The sequence below is a fragment of the Schistocerca nitens genome, chromosome 10, assembly GCF_023898315.1.
Source record: "Schistocerca nitens isolate TAMUIC-IGC-003100 chromosome 10, iqSchNite1.1, whole genome shotgun sequence".
Classification (NCBI taxonomy): domain Eukaryota; kingdom Metazoa; phylum Arthropoda; class Insecta; order Orthoptera; family Acrididae; genus Schistocerca; species Schistocerca nitens.
In genome coordinates, this window is record NC_064623.1 from 174,969,173 (window position 1) to 174,985,395 (window position 16,223).

General features: G+C 38.3%; 1 protein-coding gene across 2 annotated transcripts in view; it reads left to right on the forward strand.

The window, feature by feature from the left end:
- The window catches only part of LOC126210391 (dihydropyrimidinase-like), an 89,469-nt gene that overhangs the window by 32,202 nt on the left and 41,044 nt on the right, over positions 1-16,223 (forward strand). For both annotated transcript variants that reach the window (XM_049939620.1, XM_049939621.1), the window contains exons 6-8: positions 4,167-4,346; positions 8,734-8,847; positions 13,454-13,701. In XM_049939620.1, coding sequence (XP_049795577.1) covers positions 4,167-4,346; positions 8,734-8,847; positions 13,454-13,701 — 542 coding nt within the window. The remainder of the gene's footprint in view (positions 1-4,166; positions 4,347-8,733; positions 8,848-13,453; positions 13,702-16,223) is intronic.

A 16,223-nucleotide genomic window follows, 5' to 3' on the forward strand; every position in this document is an offset into this window, starting at 1 on the left:
CTGCCTAGCCTGAGCATCCCTGAGTGGGTGATTTGTGGTCGCCTTACACGGGTCCGAAATATCTGTTATGTTCTAATTATATTCCACGACACTTTTGTTTAAAAACTTTTTTTAAATTCCACTATTCCCTTATTGCCATTAATCGTGTGTTTGATGAGACCTTTGTTTTTTTTTTTAATGGCGGTGTTGCAAGCTTCACTACCTCACCTACTTTATTAACAAAGTTCTGTATTTACTTTAGTAGCCTGTCCACTAAGGTTCTTTAAATTTTTTTAAACTGTTGTATTGCTATAAATTACTTGATTCCCGTTAGCGGCGTGTTCTGAAAGGCTGTTATTGCCGTACTGTTAGCTTCTGTGTTTGCTTTTTTTTAATTTTTAAATGTTGTATTTCTATAAATGACTTGATTGCCGTTTTTAAAAGACATTTTTAAACAGTTGCATTGCTGTAAATTATTTGATTGCCGTTAGCGCCGTGCTGAAATTTTGTTGATTCCCGTACTTTTACTTCCATTTTTTTTAAAAGAATTTTTTTTTAAATTGTTGTATTGCTATGAATGATTTGATTGCAGTTAGCGGCGTGTTTAAAATGCCGTTTATTGCCGTACTGCTAGTTTCTGTAAGATATGAATAAAACATTTCTGTGTGAAAATCTCAACTCGACAGTAAACTACTAGAAATTTGGCCCCGTTTCCCAACTTGTGGTGTGGCTTGTAGTAACCGTCACCACTGTGTGTGTCACCTACCTTGGACAACAAGGTCGCTGGACCACTCCCCAGCTGAGAACGTTTGGAGCATTATAGGCAGGGCCTTCCAACAAGCTCAGGATTTGACGATCTAACGCACCAGTTGGACAAAATTTGGAATCGATAGCCCTCAGGAGGACATTATAATTCCCTCATTCAGTTCCTAACCAAATAACTGGTTACATAAGGGCCTGATATCGAGCAATGCATTATTGACTCGCTCATTTTGTGAAGCTCTTGCTTCCTCTGCTTCTTCTTCTTCTTCTTCTTCTTCTTCCTCTTCTCCTCCTCCTCCTCCTCCTCCTCTCCAGGTATTAGGCAAAAGTGCATGTTACGGTGCCCATCGTTGCTGAGATCTTCCTTTATCTCTTCTTCCTTGGTACTTATAATTTCTAGCCTTTAAGGCAGTCTGTCACTCTTCATTCTTTCTAGGTGTTCATTCCACACTCTACAACTTTATTAATTAGACTAAAATTTTTTTGTTGTTCACTAATGTCTTTATTCCTTAGTATGTCTTCTATTGTGCAATCTTTAACTCGTTTCTGGAATTTCATTTCTTGCACCTGAACACGGCTTTCTTGATTTTTGCTAACCACCCAGTTTTCGCTTCCGTGTGGGGACTGCAACTGTTTTGTAGAATTTAATTGGAGTATCTTTACTTGTTTCGTTTTCAAAGTTTCTGTTAATTTTTCCACATACCCAGCTAAATTTACTATGCTTAATTTCTATACCTTTGCTGTAACCATATGTCACTTGACATTCCAGGGAGCTGAAGTGGTTTACTTGCTGTAAGATCTTTTGACCTGCGATTGTTTTGGTTTCAATATATGTTCTTTTCCCATGAAGGCCACAGTCTTAGTTTTTTCTGTTCAGATCTTCATGCCAAATTTCGCACTTGTTAGTTTCAGTAAGTAAATTCCTTTCTGAAGGTCTTCTTCCTTATCTGCTGTGATCACTGCATCGTCAGCAAATAGTAAGATATGTAAAAGAGTCGTCCTGTCTAGGTGTACGGTATACCTTTCCGAAATACTGTTTTCCATACATGCATTACTTCATGTACGTAAATGTTGAACAAAGTTGGGGAGATACAGCAGCCTTGTTGTACTGCTTTGCTAGTCAATATCTCATTAGTCATCTTTCCGTTGAGATCTATACTGTTCTGGTACATACTTTTTATCGCATTTATTAGATCTTTTAGATATCCAAAATTCGTCATTATCTTCCAAAGTGTATGTCTATTAACATTGTCAAAAGCTTTTTTAAAAATCAATAAAAGCAATATCTGTTTCTTTATTATATTCTCTGCGTTTTTTGTATTCTCTGTTGTAAAATAAAAACTGCACCTATCGTAGAACACCCTTTCCTAAAACCCATTTGTTGCTCATGCGGTACTGCTTCCGCTATGTTTTGAAGTCTTGTATTTAAAATCTTAGCATACATCTTGTATGCTAAGTCTAGTATACTTATTCCTCTATAGTTTCTGCACAGATTTTTGTCTCATTTTTTTTTTAAAACTGATGTCACTCTAGCAATCTTCCAGTCTTTGGAGATAATTTTGCTCTTCCAAGATTCGTTTAAGAGACGTAACAGTCGTAGATGTAGCACCATTCCTCTATATTTTAGCAGTTCAGCATTAAGACAATCTCTTCCTGTCGCTATTTTGTTCTTAAGTGATGTCAAGGCAGATTGTTGTTGCGTCAGGATGTATTTCAGCTAAGCCCTTGCCATCTATTGTTTCAATTACAGTTTCTTGTACTGTATCGTCACACCATAATGCTTTGTAATAATTTACTCCTCCTCTTTTTCAATATTGCTTATTTGTATCTTCTTTTGAAAAAGGACAAAATAAAATGGGCCAACGGATATATCAAATTAGCAACCGGGGATGTCAGAGGAACTTTCCAAAAGAGACAGAACTAGCAAATATACTCAAAGACATGAATGCAGATGCTGTAGCGATCACAGAAAAGAAAAGAAAAATGAGGAGTACTAAATATCTAGGTGATTACGTTGTGTTCTGTTGTGGAGTCGAACAAAATCAAAATGCAAGCAAAGGTGAGGCATTACTCTTGCGTAAGAAATCAAAGATTGCACATACATAAGCGAAAGAATACTCTTAGTCAGACTGAAGCTGAGAAGAGGCAACGCTACCACTATAAAAGTATATGCACCAGAAGAAGGAAAAAAGGGATGGATCTAGAACCATGAATCTAGAACCTCCTATGAACTACAGGAGACTCTGAATAAATACAGTGCTACTGATCAGATTATTATGATGGGGGATTTAAGTGCCAGATTAGGAAATATCCCAGTAGCGATTATAGGGCATTTGGGAGAACCGGCATGTAATGAAAATGAAAAGATACAAAAAGACTTTGCCACTTACAATAAATCTAAAAATAATGAAATCACTTTTTAAGGAAAGAGATATGCATAAGTATACTTGGCCAGTAGAGGTCTTAGCTCAGTAATTGACTACATTTTAGTAAATGTTTAGCTAGCGAGTCAAGTAAGGGATAAAAGAGTTTACGGAGGTAGAGATACAGAGCCAGATCATTTTCTACTAATCTACAAAATAGATCTTTCATCAAAATGGAAGAAAATTACAAAACAAATGAGTAACCAACGATATCAAAGCGTTCATAAAGTATACTTGCTGGAAGAGGACAGCATCAAACGTCTTTCCCAAAGCAGTTTGAATAAGAGCTAATTAACTTTCAAACTAAAGATAATATAGAAGAAAAATAACTAAGTCTAAAGAACGTGATACATACAGCAGTAGGAGAAGCTCTCGGTAAAAAGAAAAAAATAAGGAAAAAAAAGTGCCTCAAAATTGGAAGGAGCATACAAGAAAAGCTGTTAAAGATAAACAGGATGCATGTATAAAACTCATAACCAACACCATAGATGAAAAGATGAGAACATGCAGTCTTACATGGAGAGAAGAAATGTTCCTAAATGTGTAGTAAGAGAGGCACACCAAGATCATTGGGACTGATTTATTACTAATATCAAGAATGATGTTCAAGGGAGACAGCATATAGCTTATAAGGTTTTAAAAACTTTAAACACATCAGGGAACGAGAATTGAAGCTCTTTCTGTTGAGTAAATCATCCAATTTTTTCTGAAATTGTGGTCATTTGATTGTCTATGCATCTGTACTACGTCTACCAATTTCCGTTCTATTCGAATAATTCCTTCGTTGTGCGTCATTTTCTTTTTCTTAGAGTGTATTTACATATAGTAGTAGGCTTCTTGACAGTACTGACTTTCTTCAAGCTCTCCACATTTATGTAACATATTACAGGGGGCAACACATTTGTGTAAATTACGGTAATGTATAAGTGTAGTCCCTACAAATATAATCTCGAAAATATTATGTTATTAGTGGCACAATGTGTGAGTGTTTATCTATTGCAGGTTAGAGAAGAAATGGAACTTCTTTGTAAACATCATGGAATAAACTCTTTCAAAACATTTATGGCTTACAAAGATTTTTTTATGGTGGATGATTCCGAATTATTTGAAATATTCAAAAGATGTAACGAACTTGGAGCAGTAGCACTAGTTCACGCCGAAAATGGTTCCATCATAGCTAAGGTAACTGACTTATTTCCATAATTTTAATTTTCGGTTATATTTCTGGATGTTTCACTATGGTAATAAAAATTTTCACAGGTAATAGTATATGATGACCAACGGAGTTTGATAATTTTATCTGTATAGTACACACTTATTATTGAACTGTACACATACTAATGAATTTATTCTGATTTACTGGGATTTTATAGAGAAACATTCAATGTATGATGTAGCAGAAAAAAACTGTCTTAATTTCTTGCTATAACATCAAACTCTGATTAATGAAAGTGTAGCTGTAGCATAGGTTGCTTATGAGCACAACAAAGTTATTATTTGAAACAATTCTTTTAGAATCAATTAATTTTTTATTTACATTAAAATGTGTCACTTAAGACAGCCTAGAGCTAGGATATCATAAGTATTACTTTGCAGTAACACTGTGACAATATAGCCGTGTGTGTGTGTGTGTGTGTGTGTGTGTGTGTGTGTGTGTGTGTGTGTGTGTGCCTTTGTTAATTAGTTAGCTCCAACAAATGTCACTATCCGAAATCTCACTAACAATGTCTATCCTGTCTGTGTGCCTTTAGACAACTCAAAGCCACATCTACACTAGTGTTTAAATTTATTTTTTTCCGTTACTTATTTTCTCTGAATAAAAATATTTGTGTGAGAAACAGAATTACAAAACTGTTATTACAAAACTTTTATTAGATATGCGAAGCAACCAAATGTCCTTGGAAACATCACAGAATACAAGCTGTTCATTGGAGGGTATACTAGATTAGACACAGTGTGTCAACATCACAGACATGTTCTGTCCAAGCACAACAATGAAAAGGATAGGTAATTTGATTGAGATGTGATTATAAGACCCCAAGAATTTGAGCTGCTCATCAGAGAATCTTCACAGCATCCAAGTGTGTCTGTGCCTGCTGTTAAAGATGTTACTGTGAAGTGAAGATATTGAGGAAATACTAAAGCCAATAATCACTTTTTTAGGCATAAAAATTAGTTGCTGTGGACTGACAATGCGTATTTTGTATTGCACAAACAGTTTTCTGGGTATCTCTGTCAATTACTTTTAGATAAATTGTGCTGCAGCCGAGATACAGTGGCTATCAGCAGCAAATATCATATTAAGATGTGATAGAACTCAGTTTTCAGTAAGTAATTTGGAGAATGAGTATTTGATATCACTTAGCCGCTTAAAGAGCGTTATTGTTTGTCTGTGTTGCAACAGAATAACTATTTATGGAGTGATTAGCCACCATACATTGATTTGGTATTCAGATGTGCTCATGTTGACCAAGCAGATGCAATGCATAGTGGTTTTACCGGAGTGTGTTGTGACAGTGAAACTCGGAGTGACTGATGTGATATTCTGGAACTGTTTATTGTGATTTCACTTGAACCATTCGCTTTGGTTAATAGTAAAATGAATGCAGGCATTTACATGCCTGAAAGACCATCACCATTTTTATGTTGTGGCAACAATTTGGACCTGAACCTTTTCTGTGTCATTATGATGATGCTCCTGGTCACAAAATAAGAGTCATCCCCTAAGGGCCTAATGAACATTGGGTGAATATGATGGACCAGCCTACTAAAATCTCTGACCAGGAACTTCTATTGATCATCTTCAACTAGTATCAGAATGTCAGTTAATTTAATTGCAATGGACCCAGAAACCCATTATAATGTAAGCACTATTCTTAAATTACAATTAAATACATACTGCTTTCAAAGCATCATAACTAATGGAAAGCTTTCCCCAAAGATTAAGAGCAGTAACTGTAACGGAAGATAGTCTATAGGCTAGTAGTTACTTTGTCAGCATCTTCAAAATGAGCAATGATTTGTGTCTGGAAGTCTGGAATCTTGAGGTCACATTCTAATATATGTCTTTTGATTTAATGACTCTTTAACACACGCATGTCAAGCACTCTGTTTTTCGATGCAAGCAGCTCCTTGTTTCCCATAATTATTCTATATGCACAATTCCATACAACTATAAGTAGAGAAATTCAAATCGTTACTATGTTTGAAGTATTTAGTGTTTTATTGTTCAGTTTGCGATAGGCCTATTTTGCCTACAGCGCCATTTTCTAGCTTCCTACCAATGATACATAAACTTGTTAACTTTTTATTCTATTCCTTTGCACAGTTACTGAAAATATTGTGTGATTACACAATACTACTTATGTCTTGCTGCTTTTGACGTCCACAAAACATCGATTGGTGCTTTCACTGTCTAATGATTTGATTGCTGTGTCTTAAAGGTGATTGTGGTGGCTATACTGTCATATCCCAATCGTTAATATTCTTGTAGGTAAGGGTTTTTTTGTTGGCCAAGGCCTTTTCGTTCTGTTTACTACTATTTGTACTTTTGACGAATTTACTTGATAGGACACCAGCGATTTTCTGTAGTTAGCATTTTGTTTTAATTTATTAATCTCTGAGTTTCTTTGTATTAGAGATTTATCTTTGCTGTTAATTTTACCTTTGCTTGAAAAGGTTTTGGCTGTGTATGTTCATCCATTTTCTATATTTATTATGTCAATAAAATTTTCAATATAGTGTTTCCATTTACGACCTGTTTGGTCATTTAATATGCTCGAAGGGTTGATATACATACACAAAAATTTCTATCTCTTCTGAGATATTCATGATTAGCCCTTTCGGTATTATGTGTAATATTTGCATTGCTCGTTCGGTTTGGTTCTATTTTGTTGTTTTCTGTTTTCATGTGACTGAAAAAAGTGAATGGATTTCTATAGCTATTTCTGATGTGTTCTCGGAATCTAATACATAGAAACTAATAGATTAAGTCATTAAACCGAAATTTTAACCTTATAAAATCGTGGTGTCGCATTAAATAAAGCTGTCAAAAGAACAAAAGCTAGTAAACAGAACAAAGATGCTATAGCCAACAAAAAATCTCGTCTACAACTGTATTAACGATAGAGATATGGCACTACAGTTGCCACAATCATATAATCATGCTACCTATAAGACATAACAATAAAATAATCAGACAGTGACAGCAACAATCGATGTTTCGTTGACGTCAAAAAACTAGATTATATTGTATAATCACCCAAAATTATCAATAGTGGCGCATAAGAATAGAAACCAAGGGCAACAAAGTAATGTATAATTGCAGAGAGCTGAAAAATGGCACTGTAGCTGAAATCGGCCTATCGCAAAACCAAAAAATAAAGCAATATACAAAGGGTTTAAGCCATTATCTGCAAGTGGGAATTGATATATATGAAAGGGGCGAGTTGAAATTTGTGCCATATGGGGTTCGAACCCGTGTCTCCTGTTTATTAGCCAGGTGTGCTGACCACTAAACCATCTGGACACGGTGGTCACCACAACAGTATGGACTACCCTAGATGCCTTCCATCAGACCCAGAGTCTGAACTTGTATCACACATTACTGATGTAGTGTCTCTTCTTATTAGTCTCATTACATGTGGCATCTCGCCAATTACTACAATAATTCGAGCTTGGTGTGCATCTGCACTAAGGGGATCATTGTCTGTCGTCACCTCATATATATATATATATATATATATATATATATATATTTGTGTGTGTGTCCTTTTGAACATGTTTGCAAGAGGCATGCTAGAGTAGTCTTTGCAGTTATGGTGACCACTGTGTCCAAATGGAACAGTGGTTAGCGCATCTGCCTTCTGCCTAGTAAGTGGGAGACCTAAGTTCGAATCCTGGTCTGACATAAACTTTCAACATGCCCCATTTATATAAATCAGTGCACACTGGTAGCTAATGTTTTTAATTCCTTTATGTGTGATTTATGGTATCTACAGGATCAAAATGGTGTCTGTTGTTTTAGACATGTCTGAAAGAACAGACACCACATATACACAAACAATAAAGCACTACATACTTTAAACATAGCAGCGATTTGGGTTTTTGTACTTGCAATGGCTCTGCAACACATACATCGTGCCATGAGCCATCAAGAACACAAATTATGTTCAAAATAAATTTGGAGCAGTCCAAGAATCAAATCAGGCATCCATACTGTCAATCATTATACCATAGAGACTTTTCTATTTCAACATATTCCCCCAATGGCCTAGTCCTACCTTTGTCTCATAGGTCAGCTTTTCTTAATTTCTCCACACTATTTCCATTTGGAAGCAATATCCATCTAATACATTTTATACTGGAATCTTTAGCCTGTCCTCAGTGACTTTTTTGCCACAAATATATCACATAGAAAAAGTTAATTGCCAAATGGCTTACATGAAATGTAACTCTGTCAATAATTTTGAGTGTTATTAATAAACACAGATGTCTGACAATCACATTTTTTGATTGTGATACATGCACAACTCTGATGCTTAATAACAGAAGACCACACCCATTACAGAAAGCAGAACAGTTGTTAGCTGCTGGCATTACTGGTCCTGAGGGGCACCAGCTATCAAGGCCAGAACCAATTGAAGCAGAAGCCGTTGGAAGAGCATGTATCATTGCAAACCAGGTATTGTTATCACTTTTGATGTCATGTACATAAATAATATAAGCTCACAATTTGAATCCAATATGAGATTTCGCATAGTACTAGAACACAGTGATTGCTAGCTATTACTGAGTTTCAATTGTATAAAGTGAAACAAGTAATTTTATGCAAATCTAAAACTGGCGACACCATACATGTTTGTCACTGTCTGCTTTTCTGTGTTAGTATTTATAGGTATTTAACTGTTGTTCAGGACCTGCAAAGAATAATGAAAACATATTTTATTGTTCTTCTAGAAGGTCCTAGAAAGAATAACTGTACTGCTGCTGTTCGTATCATTTTGCTGTCTACAAAGTCAGTTATGTTGTTGAGACACTGTAGAAGTAAATAGTCAAACCATGAGGACTCAAATGCAGAATAAATATGACTTCTATGAGTAGTAGCAGTTTGTCCAGTCTCTCAGAAGCAAACAAATGTAATTAACTCAGACTTTCCATTATACATATGGCTTTTATGAGGATGTATTTTCACCTTATGTAAGTGTTTTTTGTGAAATAAATTAGTCAACATTAAAACATTGTGCTAGAAAAAAATTGGTTCCATCAGGATGCTGAAGTGTATAGCTCCTCCATCCCCCCCCTCACTCTCATACTATGAAATAATTTTCAAAAACTGAAATGTTACAAACTTCTCATCTACTGTCTGGAGATGATAGGGAAGAGTTAGTAGGTTATTTGCACTAATAATGGCGAAAATGATTTTAACCTGAGTTCTTTTCTTATGTCCATTTTAATTTCTTCAATTTTTGTCACAGCAGCCTTGAAGCATGTTATTCTGCTACATGGTTCACAACTCCAACCACATTCAACTCACAACAACTAACTTGACAAGAAGCATGAATATATTGCATATCAAAGTAACTCTTTAACTTAACAAAATACTTACATATTAACAGTGTTTTCTGCATTACCTTTTCAGAATTCATAATTACCTATTCCAACATAAGTAACTTCAAATGTAATGATAATTTTGAAATATATAGAACATACAAAAAGGTAATTATGTTTCTGAAAGGTAATAAATCTTACATTAAAGTCATGTTTTATCACATTTGTTTTTCATAAATACAGAAGATCACTTTAGCTTTGTCATCTCACCAAATCTACACTATATGCAAAATTGCTATTTGTACATTGTTGGATTGTATTGTGAATTTATTGTATACCTCAGATGCCCAGAATGTGACAAAGAATGTTCACTGATGAGTTTCATTATAATAGCCCCCAAACCCAAGATGTTTTTTAAGCAAAGCCTCAAAATATATAGATAGATAGATAGACAGAAAGTCTAGTGATGTTGGTTGAGTTCAGTCAAAACATCCCTCATCAAAAGAAAAATTAAGAAAGAACAGCAACAGTGACAAGGCAAGAGGGTGAGAATATGAATGAGTGTACTCAAAAAATATATATGAGTAGCATCCAATGGCATCTGTCCACCAATGTAAATTCACAACACATAATGGCGAAATGGATGATTGTGATAGTAGCCTTACAGCATTGTAAAGAACCTTATCACTGAGAAATTTTTTCTGAGACACTATTTCGGATACCAAGGAAGATGTAAAAATGAATATATGATTCTATACAGATTTAAAAAGTATGTAAACATAATACTATTCAAAACTATACAAATGATAAAATTTCAGAAAATCGTTTTGTTACTATATTGAAGGTGACTCAAAATACTTCAACCTGTAAAACGCATATGAATTATTGATAATGCTAGGTAGTAACAGAAGATTTAAAAAATTCATAAATTTATAATACTAACTTTCAAATACTTGAGAGGTAGTATGGACAGAAAAAATAGCATTGATAGATTTGCAGGACCTAGAAGAAGAAGACACACCAGGCACATAACATATTAATTTTGTATATTCCTTTGAGGAGTTCCATATACATTTTTCAGACAAAATTCACATATTTAGGTCAAAATAATAATAATCATGTTGTATACACATATCTTACAACATATACATGTATTTTTCAATATTCAATTAATTCAGAACATTCAGTTTCTTTTTTCCAGTGAATAAACTTCTCCTTTTATTCAAATTTTTTATGAATCATCTCTACCCTTCTGCTTATATGGTTTCAGAGAAGTTATGTTTCTCAGCCAAATAAGTTCCTTAGATTTGAGATTAATCAATTGATTTGCACAAGGATGGGATATTCAAGTATTTTTCAGTTTAGCAGTTAAGAGTTTTTTTTGCCGAGTTTTAACAAATGTATAATCTCCATCCACCAGGTAGGATGTGCACGGTTCGATAGCGTCCGCATTGTTGCTTTCTGCCAGGAAGAGCTCTCAACAAGGGAAGTGTCCAGGCGTCTCACAGTGAACCAAAGTGATGTTAGGACATGGAGGAGATACAGAGAGACAGGAACTGTCGATGACATGCCTCGCTCAGGTCGCCCAAGGGCTACTACTGCAGTGGATGACCGCTACCTACATGTTATGCCTCAGAGGAAACCAGACAGCAACGCCACCATGTTGAATAATGCTCTTCGTGCAGCCCCACTACGTCATGTTACGACTCAAACTGTGCGGAATAGGCTGCATGATGCGCAACTTCATTCCCGACGTCCATGGCGAGGTCCATCTTTGCAACCATGACGCCATGCAGTTATATACAGATGGACCCAACAACATGCCTAATGGACCGCTCAGGATTGACATCGCGTTCTCTTCACCGACGAGTGTCGCATATACTTCAACCAAACAATCGTCGGAGACGTGTTTGGAGGCAACCCGGTCAGGCTGAACGCCTTAGACACACTGTCCAGCGAGTGCAGCAAGATGGAGGTTCTCTGCTGTTTTGGGGTGGCATTATGTGGGACCGACGTACGCCGTTGGTGGTCAGGGAAGGCGCAGTAACGGCTGTAAGATACGTGAACGCCATCCTCCGACCGATAGTGCAACCCGAGCATATTGGCGAGGTATTCGTCTTCATGGACGACAACTCGCGCCCCCATCGTGCACATCTTATGAATGACTTCCTTCAGGATGACGCCATCGCTCGACTAGAGTGGCCAGCATGTTCAGAGATGAACACTATCGAGCGTGCCTTGGGTAGATTGAAAAGGGCTATTTAGGGACAACGTGACCCGCCAACCACTCTGAGGGATCGACGCCGAATCGCCGTAGAGGAATGGGCCAATCTGGACCAACAGTGCCTTGATGAACTTGAAAGTTACGAGCTCTATCTTCTTATCTCGTGTTTACTACTGAAAATCTCTTGCTTGTACTCTTGTTAACTTTACTATTACAGAGATCGCGTAAACTCTATTTTTTATTGGTCCTGTGCGCAACAAACAACTTACTTGGTCTTTCTTCTGCCACTGCTTGATCTGCTGCATTCCATTATTTAACAAAAACATAAAAAAACCTATTATTCATGCTCAGTGCAATGCATGTTCTGTATGGCGGCTCCTGCTGTTGCTGCGGCTGCTGCTGCTTACTACAACTACACATAATTCAAGAGAAAGGGTTTGGTCAAATCTAAACTCGATAAATGATAACCCAAACAAGTAATTCCTTTTTTCAAAAACTATATTCTGAAAGCGATTCTTTCTGATTCAATTAACAACATGCTAGAAGCTCTTTGAACAATCGCTTCGTGTGTAAATATACCTCCAGTGGCATTACAAATTACTCAAACTCTTGAGACAGACTGAAATACTTCTCAATTAAATAAATAGTGAAACAATTCCCTGACAATTACAAAAGAAATCAATGACAAAAATCAATACTTAATCTATTCGCCTAACAATGGCTTCCCTTAAGAATTCAACTCCTATCATTATCAAAGTTACCGTCTGCTGCTACGCACATAGACGAACCCTTTTCTTTAAATTAATAAGCGCGCTGTAAATTATAAAAAATATCAACTCACTACCAGATGTTGTGTCGCTGCTGGCGGACACGGCAGTACGGCAGCTCGGCGACGATCCCTCGCCCAACACACGTGCGCACCACAGCAGGCGGGCAGGCGGGCTCCTACACTGGCTTCCAAACTGCCACTAGTTAATCCGTGTGATGCGAAGCACGACAACAATATCTTAGATTCCAGAGCTTGTGTATGCACGCTGTAGCCAACCTTTAAATCCTAAGAGAGTATTGCCAACTCTCAAACTTGTGGATGGTAATGCCACGACGAATAGAGGCATGTATCAATGCAAGAGGAAGTGCTACTGGGTATTACAGGTACCAGTGTGTACAGCAATTCTGAACCATCGCCTCTGAAGGTCTCACTGTATGGTGGTACAACATGCAATTTGTGGTCTTCATGAGCAATAAAAATAGCGGAAAAGATGTTTATGTTGATCTCTATTCCAATTTTCTGTACAGGTTCCGGAACTCTCGGAACCGAGGCGATACAAAAAGTTTTTTGACGTGTGTATTTCTACTTCTCGTTATTGTAGTTGTTTTTGTTTACCTTAAATCGCAAATTATTATCCCGTAAGGTATGGTGGTTTGTTGTAAATTTACACTAGTCACATCCTGACTTCACATTCTGTCATATGGTCAAACTTGATTTTTTACACGTGTGATACACTTTCCCCTGTAGGTGAACTGCCCGCTGTACGTGGTGCACGTAATGAGCAAGCCTGCAGCAGACGCACTGGCGCACGCACGCAGTATCGCCTCTGCTACCGGGGGGAGCCCAGTGTTTGGAGAGACGCTGGCGGCTGCCCTGGGCTCTGACGGCAAGCAGTGCCTCCACAGGTGCTGGTACCACGCCGCGGCGCACATAGTCAGCCCCCCACTCTCTCCTGACGTCACTGCCAAGAGCTACCTCATTCGTCTGCTGGCAGAGTAAGTACGGCCGAGGACGCGCGACTTTCTCTTGTGAAAAAAGGCTCACTGTTGGTGATGGTTCGGTTTGTGTGCACATTCAAGAGTAGCTGCATTCAGCAGATTGTGAAACTAAGTGATATATACGCTACTCGCCACTAAAATTGCTACACCAAGAAGAATGCAGATGATAAACGGGTATTCATTGGACAAATATATTATACTAGAACTGACATGTGATTACATTTTCACGCAATTTGGGTGCATAGATCCTGAGAAATCAGTACCCAGAACAACCACCTCTGGCCGTAATAACGGCCTTGATACTCCTTGGCATTGAGTCAAACAGAGCTTGGAAGGCGTGTACAGGTACAGTTGCCCATGCAGCTTCAGCACGATACCACGGTTCATCAAGAGTAGTGACTGGCGTTTTGTGACGAGCCAGTTGCTCGGCCACCACTGACCAGACGTTTTCAATTGGTGAGAGATCTGGAGAATGTGCCGGCCAGGGCAGCAGTCGAACATTTTCTGTATCCAGAAAAGCCCGTACAGGACCTGCAACATGCGGCCGTGTATTATCCTGCTGAAATGTAGGGTTTCGCAGGGATCGAATGAAGGGTAGAGCCACGCGTCGTAACACATGTGAAATGTAACGTCCACTGTTCAAAGTGCCGTCAATCCGAACAAGAGGTGAGCGAGACGTGTAACCAGTGGCACCCCATACCATCAAGCCGGGTGATACGCCAGTATGGCGATGATGAATATACGCTTCCAATGGGCATTCACCGCGATGTCGCCAAACACGGATGCGACCATCATGATCCTGTAAACAGAACCTGGATTCATCCGAAAAAATGACCTTTTGCCACTCGCGCACCCAGGTTCGTCGTTGAGTACACCATTGCAGGCGCTCCTGTCTGTGATGCAGCGTCAAGGGTAACCGCATCCATTGTCTCCGAGCTGATAGTTCATGCTACTGCAAACGTCGTCGAACTGTTCGTGCAGATGGTTGTTGTCTTGCAAACGTCCTCATCTGATGACTCGGGGATAGAGACGTGGCTGCACGATCCGTCACAGCCATGCAGATAAGGTGCCTGTCATCTCGACTGCTAGTGATACGCGGCCGTTGCGATCCAGCACGGCGTTCCGTATTACCCTCCTGAACCCACCGATTCCATATTCTGCTAACAGTCATTGGATCTCGACCAACGCGAGCAGCAGTGTCGCGATACGATAAACCGCATTCGCGATAGGCTATAATCCGACCTTTATCAAAGTCGGAAATGTGATGGTACGCATTTCCCCTCCTTACACGAGGCATCACAACAACGTTTCACCAGGCAACGCCGCTCAATTGCTGTTTGTGTATAAGAAATCGGTTGGAAACTTTCGTCATGTCAACACGTTGTAGGTGTCGCCACCGGCGCCAACCTTGTGTGAATGCTCTGAAAAGCTAATCATTTGCATATCACAGCATCTTCTTCCTGTCGGTTAAGTTTCGCGTCTGTGGCACGTCATCTTCGTGGTATAGCAATTTTAATGGCCAGTAGTGTTTGTCCTAGCAATCGTAATGAACAATTTTCTAAGGCTGAAAATGTGAATGGCATGATTTGAAATTGATTAGCTCTAAAACCTGCTTTCCTAGGCGGTGAGTAATGAACGATGTGACACACATCTTGTTGGAGTGATACACCCCTTGTAGACGAGACAAAAACATTTCAAAAAAATTGTTCAAATGGCTCTCAGCACTATAGGACTTAACTTCTGAGGTCATCAGTCCCCTAGGACTTAGAACTACTTAAACCTAAATAACCTAAGGACATCACACACATCCATGCCCGAGGCAGGATTCGAACCTGCGACCGTAGCGGTCACACGGTTCCAGACTGAAGCGCCTAGAACCGCACGGCCACACCGGCCGGCTTCCAGTCTCATATCATCATTATTATATAACCTGTCAAGACATGTTCCAGCGGAGCTATTTCATCCACAGTGCCCTTTCCTTTAGCGTTCGTGATGATATTCCTGACGTCAAAACTGTCAGTAAACCTTACCTCTGTGTCTTTGCCCTTCTCCTTTTCTTTCAATGACATCTTTTTGCTAACGGCGTTTTCTTACACTGTTTGCAACTCGTCTCACTATCCTTCTTTTTATGTGCTTTAGGAGGGTTCCAGTTTCCTTTATTCTCTTGTGAACTTCATCATTCTTAACTGTACCTATTTAATTATTCGTAGAACTCCACTGACAGTTTTCAAACCTTTTAAAAGATTGCTCTTCTAGTATTCCTCAGGGTCAAGTTTGGGCTCCGTATGTGACAACATTCCACAAATTAAGCTATTTGCAAGTATCTCTTAGTTAAATTCTATTGCTTTTGTCTCTAATTCATGTATTCCTCTGAAAAATTACTTGCTGTATTTTATCCTACTTGTTCGTCTGGTACTGCTTCCATCGGTATTAAGCATACTGCCTAAGTGAAAGAGTTCACTTGTTTAATTATTTCACCCTGTAGTGTTATATTTATTGAGCTATATATGTTTGTCGTT